This window comes from Phallusia mammillata, chromosome 8, assembly GCF_965637545.1.
Source record: "Phallusia mammillata chromosome 8, kaPhaMamm4.hap1.1, whole genome shotgun sequence".
Lineage (NCBI taxonomy): Eukaryota > Metazoa > Chordata > Ascidiacea > Phlebobranchia > Ascidiidae > Phallusia > Phallusia mammillata.
In genome coordinates, this window is record NC_137259.1 from 16,866,362 (window position 1) to 16,885,302 (window position 18,941).

General features: G+C 37.6%; 1 protein-coding gene across 1 annotated transcript in view; it reads left to right on the forward strand.

Moving 5' to 3' along the window:
• The first annotated feature begins 3,255 nt into the window (after positions 1-3,255).
• Positions 3,256-18,941, forward strand: part of LOC145203898 (tenascin-X-like) — a 53,831-nt gene continuing 38,145 nt past the window's right edge. The window contains exons 1-20 of the mRNA XM_080076263.1: positions 3,256-3,497; positions 3,838-4,053; positions 4,721-4,854; positions 6,922-7,084; positions 7,461-7,625; positions 7,765-7,947; positions 9,003-9,175; positions 10,029-10,184; positions 11,058-11,171; positions 11,620-11,788; positions 12,204-12,335; positions 12,982-13,133; positions 13,920-14,062; positions 14,290-14,412; positions 14,954-15,121; positions 15,643-15,815; positions 16,397-16,534; positions 17,272-17,394; positions 17,842-18,023; positions 18,379-18,534. Coding sequence (XP_079932389.1) covers positions 3,434-3,497; positions 3,838-4,053; positions 4,721-4,854; positions 6,922-7,084; positions 7,461-7,625; positions 7,765-7,947; positions 9,003-9,175; positions 10,029-10,184; positions 11,058-11,171; positions 11,620-11,788; positions 12,204-12,335; positions 12,982-13,133; positions 13,920-14,062; positions 14,290-14,412; positions 14,954-15,121; positions 15,643-15,815; positions 16,397-16,534; positions 17,272-17,394; positions 17,842-18,023; positions 18,379-18,534 — 3,027 coding nt within the window. The 5' untranslated portion in view covers positions 3,256-3,433. The remainder of the gene's footprint in view (positions 3,498-3,837; positions 4,054-4,720; positions 4,855-6,921; positions 7,085-7,460; positions 7,626-7,764; positions 7,948-9,002; positions 9,176-10,028; positions 10,185-11,057; positions 11,172-11,619; positions 11,789-12,203; positions 12,336-12,981; positions 13,134-13,919; positions 14,063-14,289; positions 14,413-14,953; positions 15,122-15,642; positions 15,816-16,396; positions 16,535-17,271; positions 17,395-17,841; positions 18,024-18,378; positions 18,535-18,941) is intronic.

Sequence of the window (18,941 nt, forward strand, 5' to 3'; positions counted from 1 at the left end):
TGACACCTTAGACTCTTAGAGCATTGTAAGCAGTTTTTAAAAATCGTTTTTTTAATGTTAAATAAATACCTGACTGCCTGTAGAAGTGTTGCTTTAGTTGTTTTTCTGTTATTTTTTTTTGTGTGTTGCAAAGTTTAGTGCGGCTGCTACTATTTTAAATATACGGAAAGTAGACTGCCCGTTTTAAAGTTAATTCCAAACAGGTTTGCTTTGGTAATTATAATTGTTTGTTGAGGAGGTCACCTTTTTTTCCTTCTTCCAGCTTTTTTTCTGGCCTCACTTTAAAGCAGTGGTTCTTAAACTTTTTTACAATTTTTTCAAAACACTCACTTTGCCATTATTTCCTGAATGTGTATTTCAGAAAAACGAAAAGTTGATTGCAGGATAACAATAATCCATAGACTGCCTGTGACATCACAGACAGGACAAAAAAAAACATTACGATTGTGCGCGAACAATTGCATTTTTGTTAGTTGTCATGCAATAAAGCTATTGTTTAGCAATGGAGGCAGTCGATTTTCAATTCTACTTTGATTTAAACTGATTAAGTGGCACAAACTGACCCCAAATAAAAACATGCAAGTACTTCAACTTTTTCGTGGTCCCCCCAAAATTGCCTCACAGACTTCTAAACGACCGCGGACCCCAGTTTGAGAACCGCTGGTTTATAGTGAGGAGAAATGCTCCACGGCTGTTATTTTGCATGGCATCAAAACTTTTTGCCGCGTCAACGTTCTGTGTGCAACGGAGCGTGTCGTGTCGTAATAGGCAGTCGGAAATGCGGTCGAGTGACGTAAAAACAGGTCGATGACGCAAGTATTGTTTTGAAGGAGAGATGACGTTTTTTGAAGTGTTTACTTGTTGATTTCAAAATGTGACTTCAGTGATTTGACCAAGCGTAAAGTTCGTTGAACTGTTTGAAAAACATATGTTGTTTTCTGGATTTTAAATCGAAATTTGTTGTGCCATCTCTTATACACAGCCTTATTGGCAGCTGTATGTCTGTTTTTCAGTCTGTTTTTTTCATGCATGTCAGCAGTGGTGGGTGCATTTTTTTGTCAGCCGGTTCTATCACAATAGTCATATTTTTCACCCGGCTCTGTTAAAAAAAGTCCATTGACAGTAACCAGCAATGCTAACCGGTTCGATGATCTCATATAATTTCGTAAGACGGTTCTATAGAACCGGTGCGAACCGACTGAATCCCACTACTGCATGTCAGTATCCTAATTGTGGTTTAAACTTGTTACTGCCAAGGTATGAAAGGTATGAAAACCTTGGTTTCCGTTGACAGAGTTCCTAATTTCAATAAGACTTTTACACTTCCTATCTAAGCCGCCAGACCCGGCAAACGTCACCTCTTCCGCCCTTTCATTACATTGACTGAACGTGACGTAACCAGACATGACGTCACAGATCAGACGGTAAATGGATTTGTAAAACCGGAAATATAACACCTTCTATACAATTAACGGCGACAGGGTTTTAATCGTTCTCACTCTTAATATGTAAGCCATCTCCGTGGGAATAGCACCCAGCACTAATATGTTGTGGTATTGGCAATTTTACTATTTCAAAGTCAAGGCCAACGAGTATACAAGGATTTATATTGTTAAAGTGAACCTTGTTTGATATCGGAGCGAACATTTACTCCCACAATTCAGTTGGGAATATGGAACTACTGCTGTTTCCGTGGGAAAGTTATGTAGTTTGTTATCGATTGATATCGTAACGACACGCAAAGCTTGTGCAATAATATTTTGCAAAATTCAATTATTCCCATAAATCAAGTTAACTGTGATAATGTTACTGGCCAAAAATGCGAATATTTTGTTCAATTAAAGGGCGTAAATAGGTTAGTTTGTGCAACAATCTTTTTGAGACTCTACATGCTTATCTTGTGCAGTCAGAACCGGTGAGATTTTAAATTTATTTTGTTTGTCTTAGTTCAGCCGGTCGGTTGACGTTCATGGGTTTAACCATGTTCGCCTTAAGCTATGTTTGTGCAACGTTCAAGCCTGCCAGTTGTGTTGCAGATGGAAGCGCCGCCAATTCGACCCCTTTTGCGGGGTTCATGTCGTTCCGGCTGCTTAACCTGCGCCGATAACGAGCCGCGTTTGATAAAAGGAAGCGCAAAACATCTTGTACCGCGTGGTGCACTTTTTTTTCGGTGTGCTTTTAAAAAACAGAGACAGTCTCGCATTCAGGTGCAGACAGTTTGCAAGGCTATGTGTTGCGTTGCTAGTTTTTGTTTTTGGTCAATTAGATGCATCTCGAAACACTGTAAAGGGGTCTGTTAATAAACTTTGTGATAGGTCGTCTGGCCTATATTGCAACAAACACTTTCTCGTACATGTTGTCTTTGGTAGTATTTGAAACGTTCATGATTTGGTAGCAGCTTTTTTCAATAACTATATACGACTAAAATTATGTTTTTGAGACAGAAGCGTGTTTTTTGTTAGTGTAATTTGTTCAATCTTTTTTATCAAAAATTAAATGTTTTTTTTGAGTAAGTTTATTGGTGATATATTGGTCCTAGCTTGATTTATATTAAACCTGCTTTGCACTTAATTTAACTATGCAAAAAGTACAGCATTTACTTTTTAAACTCGTGGAAAACGCTTTAAGAAAACTTCTGTGAGCCAAATGCGAAAAGTTGTAGCTCTTTGTAGTCTGTTTGTAGTTTGTGGAGCTCCTGGGACTACAAGATTGCAAAAACATTTTCGGTGTATGTGAACGCAATGTTTAATACGTGTTTCCCTCACTAAACGATTTGCTATGTGAACTTTCAAATTCCTCTAACGTTAAGTTGTGTTCGCGAATTAACACTCGCGCATAGGACGCTCAAGAAAAGAAAAGCGGTGTTTGGAAAAACATTTCTAGAATAAACTAGTCGGGTTAACCGTGCATTGTGCGTAAATAAGTCCTAAAAAGGTGGATTTTGATGAGAAAAAACATCTCTCACAGCGTTTTATTTCTTTTGAAATGTTTACCAGGTTTCCATTAACAAAAAGATCACCATTAATAACTTATATAATTTTAAGTTTGTTAAGGAAAAAATCGTTTGCTCAATCTTTTTTATTTTATTTATTGAGGCATTAACCTAACTCTAACCATAAAAATTACGTTTTTAATGAAAAAAATCTTTTGCTTAAACATTTTTATTTTCGAGGAATTAACCAAACTCTGTTTAACTTACAATAAAAATTGACTTAAAAAACAACAATTTATCTACTTTTGATTTACTACAGTAGGGCTAATAACACATCAATAGGGCTAGCCCAGTAACTGGAGATTTTGCAACTGTGTGCTGCAAGATCGAAGCAAGTGACTTACCGACGCCGGTCTGAGGAAACCAGGCCCTCGTGGGTTTCATCCACCGTCAAAGTTCCAGCAAAGCGTGCAGGATTCTCAGCTGCACAGGACGTCAACCATGAAGGCTCTACTTGGGGCGCTTTGTGCGCTTACTGTAGTTCAAGCTATGCCCATGACATCGCGTAAGTTTTCAGGTTCGGGCGGGGTTCGGGCTTGAATTTCAGGCCGGTTTACAACTCCGAGCCCCAAATCTAGATCCTAAGTTTTTCTTTTAAGAAAGCACGAATTCAGACCATAAAGTTAGATTACTCAACGTCAATTTACAACACAACGTTGGCGGAGTGTAAAGTCAGGCCCAAATGAATCTCATTTTGTTCTCATTTTAAGCTCGAATCCGACTCAAAAAGCCTTGACAACTTTTTTTTCTGTTAAATATACGTGGCATTTGACAGTAAACAGTTTGAAAATCAATTTTACGCTAGTTTTATTTCGAAACCCATTTCAGCCGTGTTTTCTTTACAGATAGCGTAAACGCTCGTTGTCGAGACAAGCTGAACCGGTTCTACCCGGTGGGATACCACTTCACCCGTGAAGACGGTTACAAGTGCAACTGTTCTTATATCCCGGAAACAAGAAGCACTCGTCTTTATTGCCACTCTCCTCTTTACACTCATCGTGGTTCGGCTTCTACCAGCCACGGAAGCGCTTACGAGACTTCTCATCGTTTGACTGCTGCAGGTCTGTTTAGTGTTTTTTTTCTGGTATAAAGTAGATGGATTCTTTTTGTTTGCCATGTCATGGATAAGGGCCAACCAATGCAACGTGTCTGCCTAAAAATGCAGTTGTGTAACATGTTACGTATTTCAAGAGGTTGCAATAACCGTCTTACATTTTTGGTGGTCGGTTGAATTTTTACATTGTTGCGATGGCTGATCGGTTAGTCAAACCGCCTTGCGTGCACGAGGTTATGGGTTCTAATCCTGCCTCAACCACTTGTACTTCTTTGAACAAGAAAATTAGGCGGCATTGATTCAATGATAAATAAAACTAAATAAAGCAAACTAAATAGAAGTCACCAATTTCTCAAGCCGAAAAAATAAAATGCAAAATGATTTAACAGACTTGCAATTCAGGCGGTGCCCTCCCACCGATCTTAACAATAATACAAACACTACCTATTAAGGATTGCTTCCATCACTACTTTGTTACGTTGTAAATACAACACAATCAGTGGTGGGATTCGGCCGGTTCGCACCGGTTCTATAGAACCGGGGATATAGATATATATATAGTTTATATCATTATTCTGACATTGGCATAGCATTTATTTTTTAAGTTGTTATAGTTGTGCGTGTGCATATTAGTCACCAAAATCAGTAAAAATGTACTTGTTTCTTTTTTCCAGACCGATGCGAATACCAGAATAGACATTTTGCGCTGAACACTCGATGGAAAATGCGAGTGGACGGTGTTTTAATGGATTGTCACTGCAATGCGTCAGCTCATTTATCATGCAAGTCTGGTCATATAACATCTACGGTAAGAATACAAAAAGTTGATTTAGTTTGCACAAAGTTACTTAAATACAGTAAACCTCGATAAACCGGATTGACTCGAGATTTAAATGATTTTCAATGTGACAACGGTTAATCCGGATCATTGTCTAATGTGGACAATTTTTTTGGGGTCCAAACGGGTCATTATGTTACACCATTGTCTAAACCAGGGGTGGGCAACCCACATGTGGCCCTTGATTCAAGGTTATGCGGCCCGCGGAGGCGCTTGAATTTGAAATGTACTGACAAACGAGTCCAACTATAATATATTTTTGAGCAGATTAATGCGCCGATGCTATTTTTTGCGACCTGGCAATATGTGGCTAGAATCAAATGCGAATTTTACTTCTAGTTAAGCATATTTGGTAAGCAACAAAGTAAAATCACCTTGTGTTATACACAGGTGCGGCCCGCGAGCTAATTTTGGCTTTTGTTTTTGGCCCCACAGTAACAAAGGTTGCCCACCCCTGGTGTAAACAGTGCTCTTCGGCATATTTCCTCTCATGAGCCCTTTGTAACCAATGCGGCAATCCCATATACCCTTGTGAATTAAGCGTCATTTTTGTACGCGTACATCAAATAAAAATAAATAAGCTTTTACTACCAGGCATACTGTTTATGAAACGACATGAGCAGAACATAACGCAAATTTAAATTGATATTTTCTAAGACAGTGGTTCTCAAAGTATTGGTCGCGACCCAAACATGGGCTGCGCAGGGTCAAAATAAGGGTCGCGCTATGGTGATTCAATTCGGCCCAAAGGAACGAACCCTTGCGGCATTAATTAAACACAAACGAATTTACCCTATGCAGTAATAAAGTCACCTCACTCGACCACGCTGTACAGTAAAATGAACCAATCATTGCAACATGCCAACAATAGCCTTTCAATTTTACTGTAACGCACATGGCGATTGTTACGTTATAGCAGGGGAAATAATAGGACAAGTTGATCATGCCAAACTGAACGTGGAGATGTAACAGTTAGCGTTTAAGGATGAGTAAGTATTCGTAAAAGGGAAACATTTTGTTAAAATTAGGATTCACTTTTATCAATGATCATGGTGCTGCAAACATACAATGTGTTAAGCGTGCAGCCATTTTGACATGGCCAGATTCCTAAGCGGCGACGACGTGACCTTGAAATTGCAGTCAGTCTCGTTATCGAACAGTCGAATCACAGACCTTTCACTAAATATAAAATATCAAGTGGTCTCCCGAATGAAAAATAGAGCCGTGCATTGAAGATATTATGGAGGAAAAATTTCAGTTTTGTCAATCCAATTAGAAAAATAAATCATTTGTTTGTAATAAATTGTTTCATAGTACTGTGTACTACAACTGGTTGTCTGTGTCTTTTTCTATTTCATGCATATCAAAAAAGTACATTTTTTGATGTTTGAGACTTGGGTCGTGAGATGTTCATAAAACTCAGATTTGGGTCGCGGTCAAAAAAGTTTGAGAACCACTGTTCTAAGAGAACGGAATTGTTTAGCAATGGTGGGCCATCATGCACACACTACAAATTGCTCACACATAGGTGAACCAGTTACAATTTTAGACTAACCGAATGTACCCTTGTGACAGACCATTAGGTTCACCTTACATTCATGTTAAAGAGCGCTGGTCTAAGTGATTTTTTATTTTTTGCGGGAGCCATAAAAGAGATTTATACAACAACATAATGTGAATGATGATTAAACACACTTTGCACAAATCTGTTTAGTTACGAAAACAACTTTAGTTTTCTGGTTAGTTTCTAGGCCCCACTCGACTGGTTCCACCAACGCTTCCCCAGTCGTGTTTTACACATATTGCGCCAAACTCCCTCTCTGGGGAGCTCCCGCCACAACCCTTTATAATACAGTGTAGCTGCGTTTAATCATGATCCACCAATTGCGTCCTCCACTATTTTGGGCCCCATAACGTTTTAACGTTGCGCAGCTATTTCTGTCTTGACTCTTGATGATTGCTTTAGTGCAATTATGTCGCTATGTGTGTAGCAAGCGAAATAAACCCAACTTCACTTCAACATTTACTTTTTCACAGAGCCGAAGCACCAACCTGCATTTAGGTTACAACGCAGTGGCTGGGGAAGCTGATACAAAATGCCAACAAGATCTTTTCCAAGAAAACGAATACTTTGCAATTCGCCAAGCTGGTGGATTCTACTCCCTCTGCACTTGCCACGGAGTTACCGCAACTTGTTCAGGTAAATGCTTAAATACTGCAAGGTTTGCAATTGTTAAAGCTTGTTTTGTTTTTCTTTACACAAATCAAAAAGGGTCTTTATTATGGAATAATTTTTTGTATTGAATATTATTTGCTTTTTTGTTGATTTGAAATTGCTTTTTTTCTGCAGAACCAATTAGCTGTAAAATATGTTTAAATACTTTTTAAAACTTTCAATATAGTCGAATCCAGTTGGCATACCGGGTAATCGCATAATCCGTTTTATTGCATAGGATCGTAAATTCTCAACCGCAGTGTCAATAATAATAAAACTCGTCATTTGTCTTTGAAAACATTTGTGTGTTTAAGCATATGAAACTCTGATGAAGTTTATCATTTTTGGATATTTTTTTCAGTTCCGACTGCTTCTGGGGAGGAATGCATGTTTCCCTTCGACCTGGGGGGTCAACTATACTCGACCTGCACAGCTCAGGGAAATCCCCGACGAAAACCCTTTTGCGTCACCAGCAGGAGTGGGGTTTCTCCACAAGTGGTAGCAGATTGTATTTCCACAATTGAAGGTAAGTTGCAAACAAAAAAGTTTGACTAAGTTTTCCGACTTGATTTTGTTTAAACGCCTTCAATAGACCTGGCATACAATTATAGATCAAATTACATACACTTGAAATTGTGTACATTTCTTATTCAATTTCTTTGCAGAACTGAACCAATATTACGGTTACGTGTTCACCCAAGGAGGCAACTCAAACGGTGCAAGGTGCCATTTCCCGTTCAGTATCGGTGGAGTTCAACACCATACTTGCCAGACTGATGAGAACGGCTTAAAGTGGTGCGCTACTACTGCCAACTATGACATTGATCAGAGATATGGCTTCTGTATGGGTGGGTAACATTATGTAATTTTATTGTCTAGGTTGCTTTGTAGGATGATTTGAAATTATGTCACCTAAGGATAATCCTAAAGGGGTTAAGACATGTTGGCTTTGTATATAGTTTGACAGTTTAACGCTATTGTTAATTTACATTTATTGTGGCTGGTGCCAGGAAGAAGATGTTTTTTTGCCTGTTTTATAAATATAAGTGGCGCAGCAAGGCTTGAATTCGTTGCTAGGAGACTATACTGTCGAGCTAGCTGTGTCTTTGCAAGTTGGTTAAATCATTTTTAATTTAATTTGTCTTAAGCACTTATAACAGTGTAATCACAAGGCTGGGGCGTCAAACGTTCTGCCTTCTTATCAAATTAATCGCTGTATCTTAAAGGTGTTGAAGTTGAAATGAAGGACTTCTGAAATTTGAACAAACTGATTTGCATTTAAGTGACAAAAGCAGTCAAAGAACGGTTAACGGTGTTCCTGGGATTTAAGCAACTTTGTTTGCATACTACTATTCAGACCTTGATTTATAACGTTGTGTATGAATTAACAGCTTTCCATGAAGTTTCCTTGCTTCCGCTTACCATTGAATGGGCAATATGATATAGAACTTGTTTTGAAAAAATATTGAAATGCGCTATTACATTAAAGACAGTCTGACTTTTTTCTCTACATATGCTTTACTGTTGTGTCCTAAGTGGTGGTAATACATACGGTGTTTTGTTTTTTTTAAATCGTTCTTTGGGACCTTTAGGCTTTCGACGTCCCATACAAGAATGTCGATTTCTTCAAAACGTCGATTAGTTATAATAAAAACTGCTGGAAGAGCAACATCCGTGTATAGTTTAGGCTACAGGCAGTGGTGGGATTCAACCGGTTCTCACGAAATTTGTAACAGAACCGGCTGAAAAATATGACTTTTGCGATAGAACCCACTGACAAAAAAATTGAATCTCACCACTGGCTACAGGTCCAGTCTACCCAAAACGTAGATGTTAAATATTTGAATATTTGACGTGTCCGAGATTCAAATTAAGATACATGGTTCTTGTTTTAAAATTCTAGGAGAAAGAGCATCAGACGCAGTTTACAACGCACTCGGCGAGACTGCGAATTTACAGTGCCGGTACAATCCTACCGAAAGATCAACCCCTCCAACTATCAAGTGGTACAAGCTGCACGGAAACACCAGGCAACACATCTACACGTACGATACAGCCACAAACACTGGCGGCCCGGTAAGTTACAACTTAAAAACCTTTTTGATGAAGGACTTTGCCACAAGATTGTATTTTCTACAGTGACTGTTTATTGTAGGTTAGTGGTTCTCAACTGTTTGTTCGCGATGACTATTTTGTGGCCCACAAGTGTTTTTACCACTATTTAGTGATACACGATTTCCTAGAAATTACATGAATGCTAAGGATAGGCATTCACGCATTCATTGGGATACGCATTTAGGCATTCATAAGGATAAGCATTCATAAGGATAAGCATTTAAGCATTCATGCAATTCCTGGAAATTAAGTTAGAAAGAAATATATTTTAGATCAAAATGTTAGCACCACTTTATTTTATGTCACTTATCCAAATTCTGTTTTAAACAAATATATTTCAAGCCAAAATGCTTGTCCAATTATTGTATAATTATGAACAGACTAATGCCCCGGTGCTACATTCCGGCTGGTAGGATCAAATCAGATTTTTTTTTGTTAGGCATATTTGGTAAGCAACAAAGTAAAACCACATTTGTTTTATTTAAAGGTACGACCCGCAATCTGATAATGCTAGTTGTATTTGACCCCACAGTGACAAAGGTTGCACTCCCCTGATTTAAACCAAATTAGAATCTCTCGGGTTATTTTTTAGATACTTTTGAGATAAACTTAGGTATTTATGTGCAAAAGAGCAAATTAGTCTAAGTTTTTTACATATTGCATCAATATATTTCTTGTACAATTTTCAGGACATATTTGAGTTTAAACGTTCACCTATTTCCTATTCGTTAAAGCACCTTTCACCTACTGTTAGTAAAGACCACAGACCGTCAGCAGCTGCTTAATTACATTCATGCTTTTCACGCTATTTTAGGCACCAACAGCTGGGTTTTACGCTTCAAGGATATCAATGCCCAACGCAAACACTTTGCAAATAGAGAACATGCAATATGGCGATACGGGAACATTCGAATGCGAAGTTTCTTATCCAGGAGTGACTACTACATCACAAAGAACCGACGTTTCCTTGGTAATTGTTGACTTACGTTATTGCCTTATTCAAATAGAATCATGTTTAGATGGTTATTAAACATAATTGAAGAACACACATACAATAGTTGACATATAAACTCATTCAAAGTAAACTCCAAGTGCATGAAACTCATTCAAGCATAAATAAAATAACAACCATTAAATTTAGCAGGGGACCAATTTGATATGAAAAGTACCAATTTCTTGACTGAGTTGCTCGTTTAGGGATTTATGCGACGTTGCCTTGCTGTAAAACTGATATTTATCAAACTTTTGGATGTTAAGCCTAGTTTGTATTGAAAATAAACCCAGCAGCATTAACAGCTGGTTTCCAGTATATATGCTCTTCACGTTTTAAAGATATGTTATTTCCTTATTCAAATAGAAAAGTAAACATACACATTGTACATACAACACTCGGAAACACATTCCAAGTTAAGACAAAACCAACTTTCAACTGTATCTAAAGACAATGCTTGCGAGTTGCTATAAATGGACAAAATCATGCATAACTCGATTCGATGAAATGTTAGCAGACATGTTTCAAATACCAAGTGCACAAAACCTTTAACTTGTCATACACAATCGTTTCACATATACATGTTTTCCCTCAGGGATTTGAGGTACAGCAGTTGCTTATTTAAACAGATTTTTTTCACACAAGGCGTTTTAGGTCTTGGTTAAGTGCTCTACCAGAAACCAAACCACACTTTTTTTGATGGAGTTCTTATTTACTGATTGTTTTGTTTCTTTTACTGCACACTTTTTACAATCAAAAATACCAATTTTGCTTAAATTAAACAGTTTGGCAAACAATGCTATTACAGTTTGCTGGAGTATATGGGTATGTTAACAATACTTTTACTTGCAGAGTTCATCACCCTCGAACTTGTACTTGACCTACGTCCCGCGCATTGGTCAGGTGACTTTTAAATGGACCAATCCGCGAGCTCAAATTGATCAGCTGAGGTTGGAGTTTCAACAGGTAAAATTCTGCGTTTAACTAAACCTCAAACTTAAAAATTGCTAATTTCGTCGGTTATTAAGATTTCTGGATTTAATACAGTAATAGTTGGTTATATGAAGAAAAAAACTAAAATAGACCACTGCCGTTGTATAAAAAAAGTGGTGTTTGTTAGTTAAATATGTGTACAGTAACCTTCGGTTAAGCCTGATTCGGTTATTCCTGGTCTTTGCCTAATTTGGCCAAAACAAATGATTTATGATGTGGTAAATTTTTTTGTCCAAACGGTCCCGGATTAATCGAGATCTACTGTAGTTACATTGACAACAAAGACAATGTGTCTGTAGTTAGAATTCTGCAACAAATGTACTTTAAAAAAGAGTTTTATTTTGTTAGTCCTACGCTTCACTGTATTTTCAGCTCACGGTATTTCAGTACAGGTGCATTTAAAATCTTGTATCCTTTTTAGCAAGGGTCAAACGCAGTAGCTCAAGTTCGGATGTCACCTAACCGTGAAAGTCACACGATCTACCGTCGTTTCACTCCTGGTGAGACGTACGCAGCTAGGCTGTATGCCGTCACAAACGGAAAAGACTCAATTCCGGCCCAAAAGACTTTCACCCTTCCCCGATTCCCAGGTAGGTTTAATACAACAGTTCGACGATAAGGGCTTAGGATAACTGTATATAAATGTGCAGCGTAAGAGGCAGGCAACGGTGCTTGTGATTCGACTTTCGGCGGTTTCTCCACTGAGCCTGTGTAGCTCAGTTCGTAGATTGCGAATCCCGGATAAGCTTCTGTCGTGGGTTCGAATCCCACCACAGACTGGATTTTTCTGGCCTATATCTTGCCGGCTTGATTTGGTATCACGCCTTCAAACTTATATAGCTTAAATTAATGGTCTTTATCTTCAAACATTAAGGCCAAATTACAGCATAACACGACATATTGTTAAGCAAATTATAACATTTCAGACTTAATAATTGCAGTAAAACGTGGTTCTGTTGAAATATTTGTACAACATGCAGTTGACTTTCTCGTTTTTTTTCACAGTTCGTACGATTCCCGGTTCATCAGGACAAACAACACCATCAGCAGCCCAACCTCTAGCGACACCACGTGTACAGGACCACGCTATTATTTTGAACTGGTATCCTGCACCTTTGCCTGATGTTCAAGTCACAGGTACGTGAAAGTTTTGCTTTTTTGGTAAATTTATCACTTACAATTTGTTTTTTTGTTTTTTTTGGTTGGGGGGGGGTGTTGATTTTGGATAAACATTGCAAAAATGGGGAACGGTACTCCCTAGGGGTGCGAAGCTCCAACGCAGGTGGTTTGAGATAAATATCAAAACAAAGGCTCTTTCTGTCATTTTTGTGAAAAAATAGAGTTTTTGTGTCATTTAAAGTATTTGTCGCATAACTTACATAGAGCTCACTAAATACGTAAAAGGACTGTCAGTTTTACTTCTGAATTTGTTGTTGATTGCTACAATCACTTTGTTTCAATGAATTGATACAAAAGCTTAATGGGTATGATCACGGAAAAGGAATTGTAGAAAACCTCGGTTAATCCAGGTCTATTTGGATCCCCTAAAATTGTCCGGATGAGGCAAAGATATGGTTTGACCGATGTCCATTAGTTAAAGCCTTACCACATAACAAATCATATGTACCTTTAGTTTTGAATTAGGAAAAGGTTCAAATTTACCGAATCCGGTTTACACCAGGTTTACTGTATAACTGATTCAACACAAAGACTCAGATTCCTAAACACGCTTAGCCTGTTTGTAGATAAATACAACTTTGTAACATCTGTATGTCGTTGATAGGTTGGCACGTCGTATACGAAGACTCAACTACACGGGAAATAAGTAATGTGACTCTGGCTCCGGGAACAACCTCATTTACTATAGAAGATCTTACACCTGGAACCGTATACCGTGTCACACTGTACGCAATAGTAGATGGAAATCAAGTTGAGGTAAAAAATGTGCAAGTGTTTTTGTAAAGGCTCTTAACATATTTCAATCGAAGTTTTTAGTTTAAGAAAACTGTACTAAGGAGTCGACAAAAGTGCAGAAAATAAAAGTGATTGAATGATACAAAGTTAGATTGAATGATGGTAGTTTTTTGGTCAGAGCTCTTGATCTAAGTCCAATCAAACCTTTCAGTTATAGTTTCAAAGTGCAAAAAATAAGAGTAATTTAGGGATGCAAAGTTAGCGGTAGTTGAAAGCTTGAAAAATGCCTAAGGTTTCGTTTTTTAAGTAAGAATCACTTACTTGAAAAGAGGAAAATGTATAGGGTTTGAATGTCTTATAGCTATTAAAAATCAAGCTAACATGATAGATGTCATTGTTTAAACGAATCCGGTTAATCGCATAAACAAAACCCTATTCATGCAATTAATCGGATAATGCAGTTAACTAGATTCGTCTGTTTTAAACCGTGCGGCAAAAAGTTGAATTTTTACCATTTCCTTATTACAATCTTAAAAAAACACATTTTCTGTAAATTCTTACCTTGAATATTTTTACAGTTTCATGAAATCCGAGTTCTCAATGAAACCATAATTTTAAACGTTTGCAACACAACGTATTATAAATAAACTCTCTGACAGTTTTGTTCCAAAGTCTTTGTCTTAAAGTAATCAATTAGTAAAAACTTAAATCTTGCTCAGCCTTTTCTTTCAAACCAAAAATCCTGTAACTCAAGGACAATATATATATATATATATTGACATTAACGACTTTTTTTCTGTATTGCAGATTGCACGGACAGATGCAACAACGGAACCGACACCAGCTGAACTATCAGGTCCTGTTCAACGTGGAGATGTGACTGAATCTTCCGTTGTTTTATCGTGGCCATCACCAACACAACATGTCACACATTATGAGATTTCGTACAGGTAAATGGTTTAAACGAATTTTAAAGATTACTGACATACAAAAAGGTACTAAATTTATATAAAAGCGTCGAACCAATACATATGTATGGCATGATTGTTGCTCCCAACAAACTTGAGTGCGTAAGGAGTTACTTTAGCTCATGCGGCTGATCTCTCGTCACCAGCTGCACTGATCAAATTAAACTTGTTTTTCCTGGAAATATATTTGACCTATTTATTTCATGCAGGGACGTTTCTTCTCCAGGAAGTGCGTGGCAAAAATACACGATTGGAGCATCGAACAACCCAAGAATTGTTCAAAGTTATCTAACACCTGGGACCACATATGATTTTCACATAACCCCTATCACGTAAGAAAATATGCATTTTATAGGATTTTGTTCAGTTAAAGACGAAAAATAACAGTTATTTTTTTCAGAATCAGTGAACCAAAAGTTATCTCTAATAAATGCCCACAAGGGTAAAATATAAAGTTTTGGGGTCACCCGATTTCAAAATTTATGCTTACTTATAACGGTCCTGTTCGTTCTATATATTATTTTTAAGTTATAGGATATAGTTCATAGGTGGGCCTTTAGTACCTGCATGTACTTTTTATCTCTTTTTCAGAAAGCCTTTTTTGGTACATTTTGATACATTGGCAGTGCTGCTTGTCAATACTACTATTGAATTTAAAATAAAACTATTAACGAAGCTTTATTTTTGTGACCCATGCTTTCTCACTTAAAGTGATTGAAATACCGATTAAAATGTTAAAAACCTTTTTTATATTTTCAATCGGTTTTTGATCAAAAAATATTAATCTATTTTCATTTCCTGATTAAATATCAAACTGACAAATATTCAAACTGTTGTAGACAACAACAAGAAATTGTTTTTTTGTGCTTGCAGTAACAATGTTAGGGGTGTATACAGTCCTGTCACTGTAACAACTCCATCCAGACCAGCGTCATCATCTCAACTTGACGCCCCCACCAATTTACAGCTTACTGACGTGACGAGGTCGTCATTCACAGCGAGATGGGAACCAGGAGAAGGACCTGACGTCAATTATTACAAGTAAGACAATAAAAAAACAGATTTCAATACAAATTGTACGAGGCAGGCAGCGGTGCTTGTGATTTCACTTATGACGGTTTCACCGCTGAGCCCATGTAGCTCAGTTGCTAGAGAGCGAGTCCTGAAAAGGCTCCTGTCGTGGGTTCGAATCCCACCGCTGATTAGATTTTTCCAGCCTGTGCCTTGCCATATTGGAATGTTTGGTGACCAGCTGATTCGATATAACGCCTTCCAATAGGCCTGGTGTTTAAGCAACTGAGGAACATATGCATGCAAAGATCTAATAATTGATTTGAAAGCTGTAGCCCATATGGCCAGTCTTGTCACCAGCTGCAGTGATGAGACCTTTTATATTAAAACACTGTGCATTGTCTGCAGATAAATTAACCCAAAACCAGTTTGTTGAAACAAACTAAACTCCACCACCAGATATAACAGCAATATTTTAACATTAAAAGTCCTAACAATTAAAGTCGCAGTATTTTGTAGACATTTCACAATAATATCCCATTACTTTTTAGCATTTCCATAACACCCGCGCTTTCCCGGCAAGGAGACCGTCCGTACCGCACACTCGTTACCCATCCAATATTTTACGCTGGTAGTTTGGAAGGTGGTCGTACATACATTTTCCGTGTTGTGGCTGTGTCTGGGTTAACAGTGAGTCCTGCGGCATCAGATACAATTACAACAGGTCGGTTGGTGTTTTTGGTTCAGTTAATTTGGTCAAACATGACTAAACGAACACTTGAGATAAAGTCTTTGGTTGTGCACCAAACAAAAACTATGTTATGCGTCTTTTTTGTTTGTTTTGCATGATGAAATATATGTATTTTGATCATATATATTTTGTCTGGTCAAATTTTGAAATTTGACCAGACACAATTCGTTAGTTGCATTTAGCCGAATATTGTCTGTTTAGTCGCATAATTCGTTTATTTGCATTGGATTCGTAAATCTTCTGGTTAATCGCATAATTTGTTTAATTGTGTTGGAATCGTAAATCTTCTGGTTAATCGCATATTTTGGTAAATTGCATAAAAGCTTGGTACATAGTTTGTGCTTACTAAATTCGGTTAATCGCATAACCTATTTACCCAAGCTTTTTTATGTTATTTTTCGAATTTTGCAATAAACCGAAGTCGTCTGAATAAATTTCACCTAAGAACGGTAAAAAAACCTTATTCAAATAGAATGTACTGATAAATTAGAATTAAATCGATCAGTTTACATGTCTTTTCAGTGGTAAACTATCACATGTGATTGTGTTTGCAGTGAACGAGGTTTGTGAGGTAGAAGGAATATGGCGAGCAGCTGACGAGAAGTTTTTCAAGAGACATCCTAGAGGTTACATGCAAAACTGCACATGCTCTAGGAAAGTTGGAGGCGGTCGGTGGCGCTGTGAACCAATAAGTAAGTCACCAACTATTTTTGATTGGATCGCAAACATTTTACTGGTTTTATATTCAAATCGGGGGGAAAAATAACGGTAAAACTAGCAGGATATTGTGATTTTTGCTAATTTTTTGGAACGCTATCTACGGACGTATTCATAAGTTTAATGATGAGAACAAAGGCCCAAATAGACATAAAAAGCGACATGCTTTATTGTTTAAACCTTGTGCTCATGTCGGCAAATGCTAATGTCATCATCAGTGATATGAGGGGCCACGTTAGTTACACCCGTTTATATCCACTTGAGTCTCGTAAAAGATTGATAAAATAGCTTATAGGCCTACCTATTTTTGACTCTTAAAGCGGTGGTCTAGCCATAACAACATTTTGGTTCTAGAGGGGGAGGGGTTAATTTAATGCAAGTTGTGTTAAAACAGTTATACGAACAAAATGTGCTTTTTTAATTATTATAATTAATTCTTTTTGAGTGGTGGCCTCTTTGCCCCCCACTAGCTGCGCCAATACTTTCCACAAATTTTCATTTTGATACCAGGAAAAAAGACGTTTTTATTGACAAAAAGTTTCATGAAAATTATTACTAGTGGCTTAACTTATCATAGACTGTTAGCTTCATAATTGAGTTCACTCTGCATAAACAATAATTGTAAACGAGCACTGATTCGGGGTTGAAATGAAGCTACAATTTGCAATTGATGTTTGTCCCACTTGATAAGCATTTCGTTTTGTCTATCAAGTTTGTGAAGTGGACGGGTACCAGCGTACAGTGGATGAGACTTGGCAAAGGCCGGCAGCAGATGGAGTCTCGGTGGATGAGTGCACGTGTCAGCTTTCTCGACAAATCTCCTGCGTTCCAACAGGTAAAATCGACTTGAGGCTATACATGTCCAAAACTATAGTCAATCAAATATATTTACCTTTAGCTGATTTATCACTTTGTGCCAAGGTAGTCCAGTGGTTAGCGAAACTGCCTTGCGCTCACAAGGTTGTGAGTTCTATCCCCATCTCGGTCAGTTGTGTTTCTTTGAGCAAAGATCCTTAGTGGCACCGTCACTTAATTAAAGTTACCTAGGCATTTGTCTGCCCACCAAGGATAAAAGTAAAACCAAAATGCAACAACCCACCATTTCGATGAATTCTTCAGCTAACAAACCCAACCTATGATTGCTAATTTATACCTCAATTCAGTCTAGTCTTTATTTAGGTTATTTTCGAGAGGATAGCCACAACCAAGTCCTAAGGAAATTTTGAAATGACAACAAAACTTACACCAAAACCGTTATTAAAACGTTTTTTTATTAACCTAGACGACCAGCTTCCTGAACCACAACGAGGCCCTGTCCGTTCGTCGGTAGGTGGCAGACTGGAGCTGCATTGTCCCCACGAAACATCATCAGCAACGCGACCCACTGTTGAATGGAGCAAAGTGGAAAACGGTGCAGAACGACTTTTGTATGTTTATCACGGAGCACAAGCCTATGGACACCAGGTTAGGAAATGCCCTATTTAATCAGTAAGAAGTTTCTAATTGTTTGTGTTTTATTGCATGAACGTTGTGTGTTTATTCGTGTATCATAGCAATTTGCTGTTCACTTTAACTGCAGTTTCCGTACTAAAACATTATCCCCGTTATTGGTGACCCCGACGTTTAAATTGTTTGATGTCGGAGTTACAAGAAATGCATTTAAGTTAAACGCAATAGAATCGCATCTTTTTTCACTTTTGGTAGGTTGTCAGGGTAAATTTACACAACAAATGTTTTGTGAATGCCTTTTTACCCAATTGTGTCATCAGAATGCACTATAAACTTGACTTAATGTTAAAAGATTTTGTTCTCTTTATAGGAACGAACTGCAGGCGACATGTCGGGCAGAATTTCGATGGATAATGAAGTTGATTTTATTATTGAACCTGTCCACGTGTCTGATACTGGCACTTATGAATGTAGAGTGATTTATCCTGGGGTGGCCCCTTCAGTTCACCTCAGCACCATATCTGTGGTAAGCATTCAAATGACCTATTTTCAGTGATGATGGCATGAGCATTTGCCGAAACGTTTGAACAATAAAGCATGTCGCTTTTTACGTCTATTTGGGCCGTTATTTTTACCATTAAACGTTTTTTTAAAAATAATGATTTTTATGGTATTTAAATGCTTTGTATGTTTTCTATGCCACTTTTAAGTTAGATTGGAACAAGTTTTATTGGATAAAACCGCTCCCAACGAAATACAAATGCGATTAATCTATGCATATACACAGATAGGAACAGGCAATTTAGAATAGTATACTATTCTGGAAGAATTGTGCAAAAATAGTTGTAGAGATTAATAATAATTCTAATTGTTCTATTCTAGAATAATCCTAACTGTTCTAGAACTATTTTTGTATTATATTTTAGTGTAAAT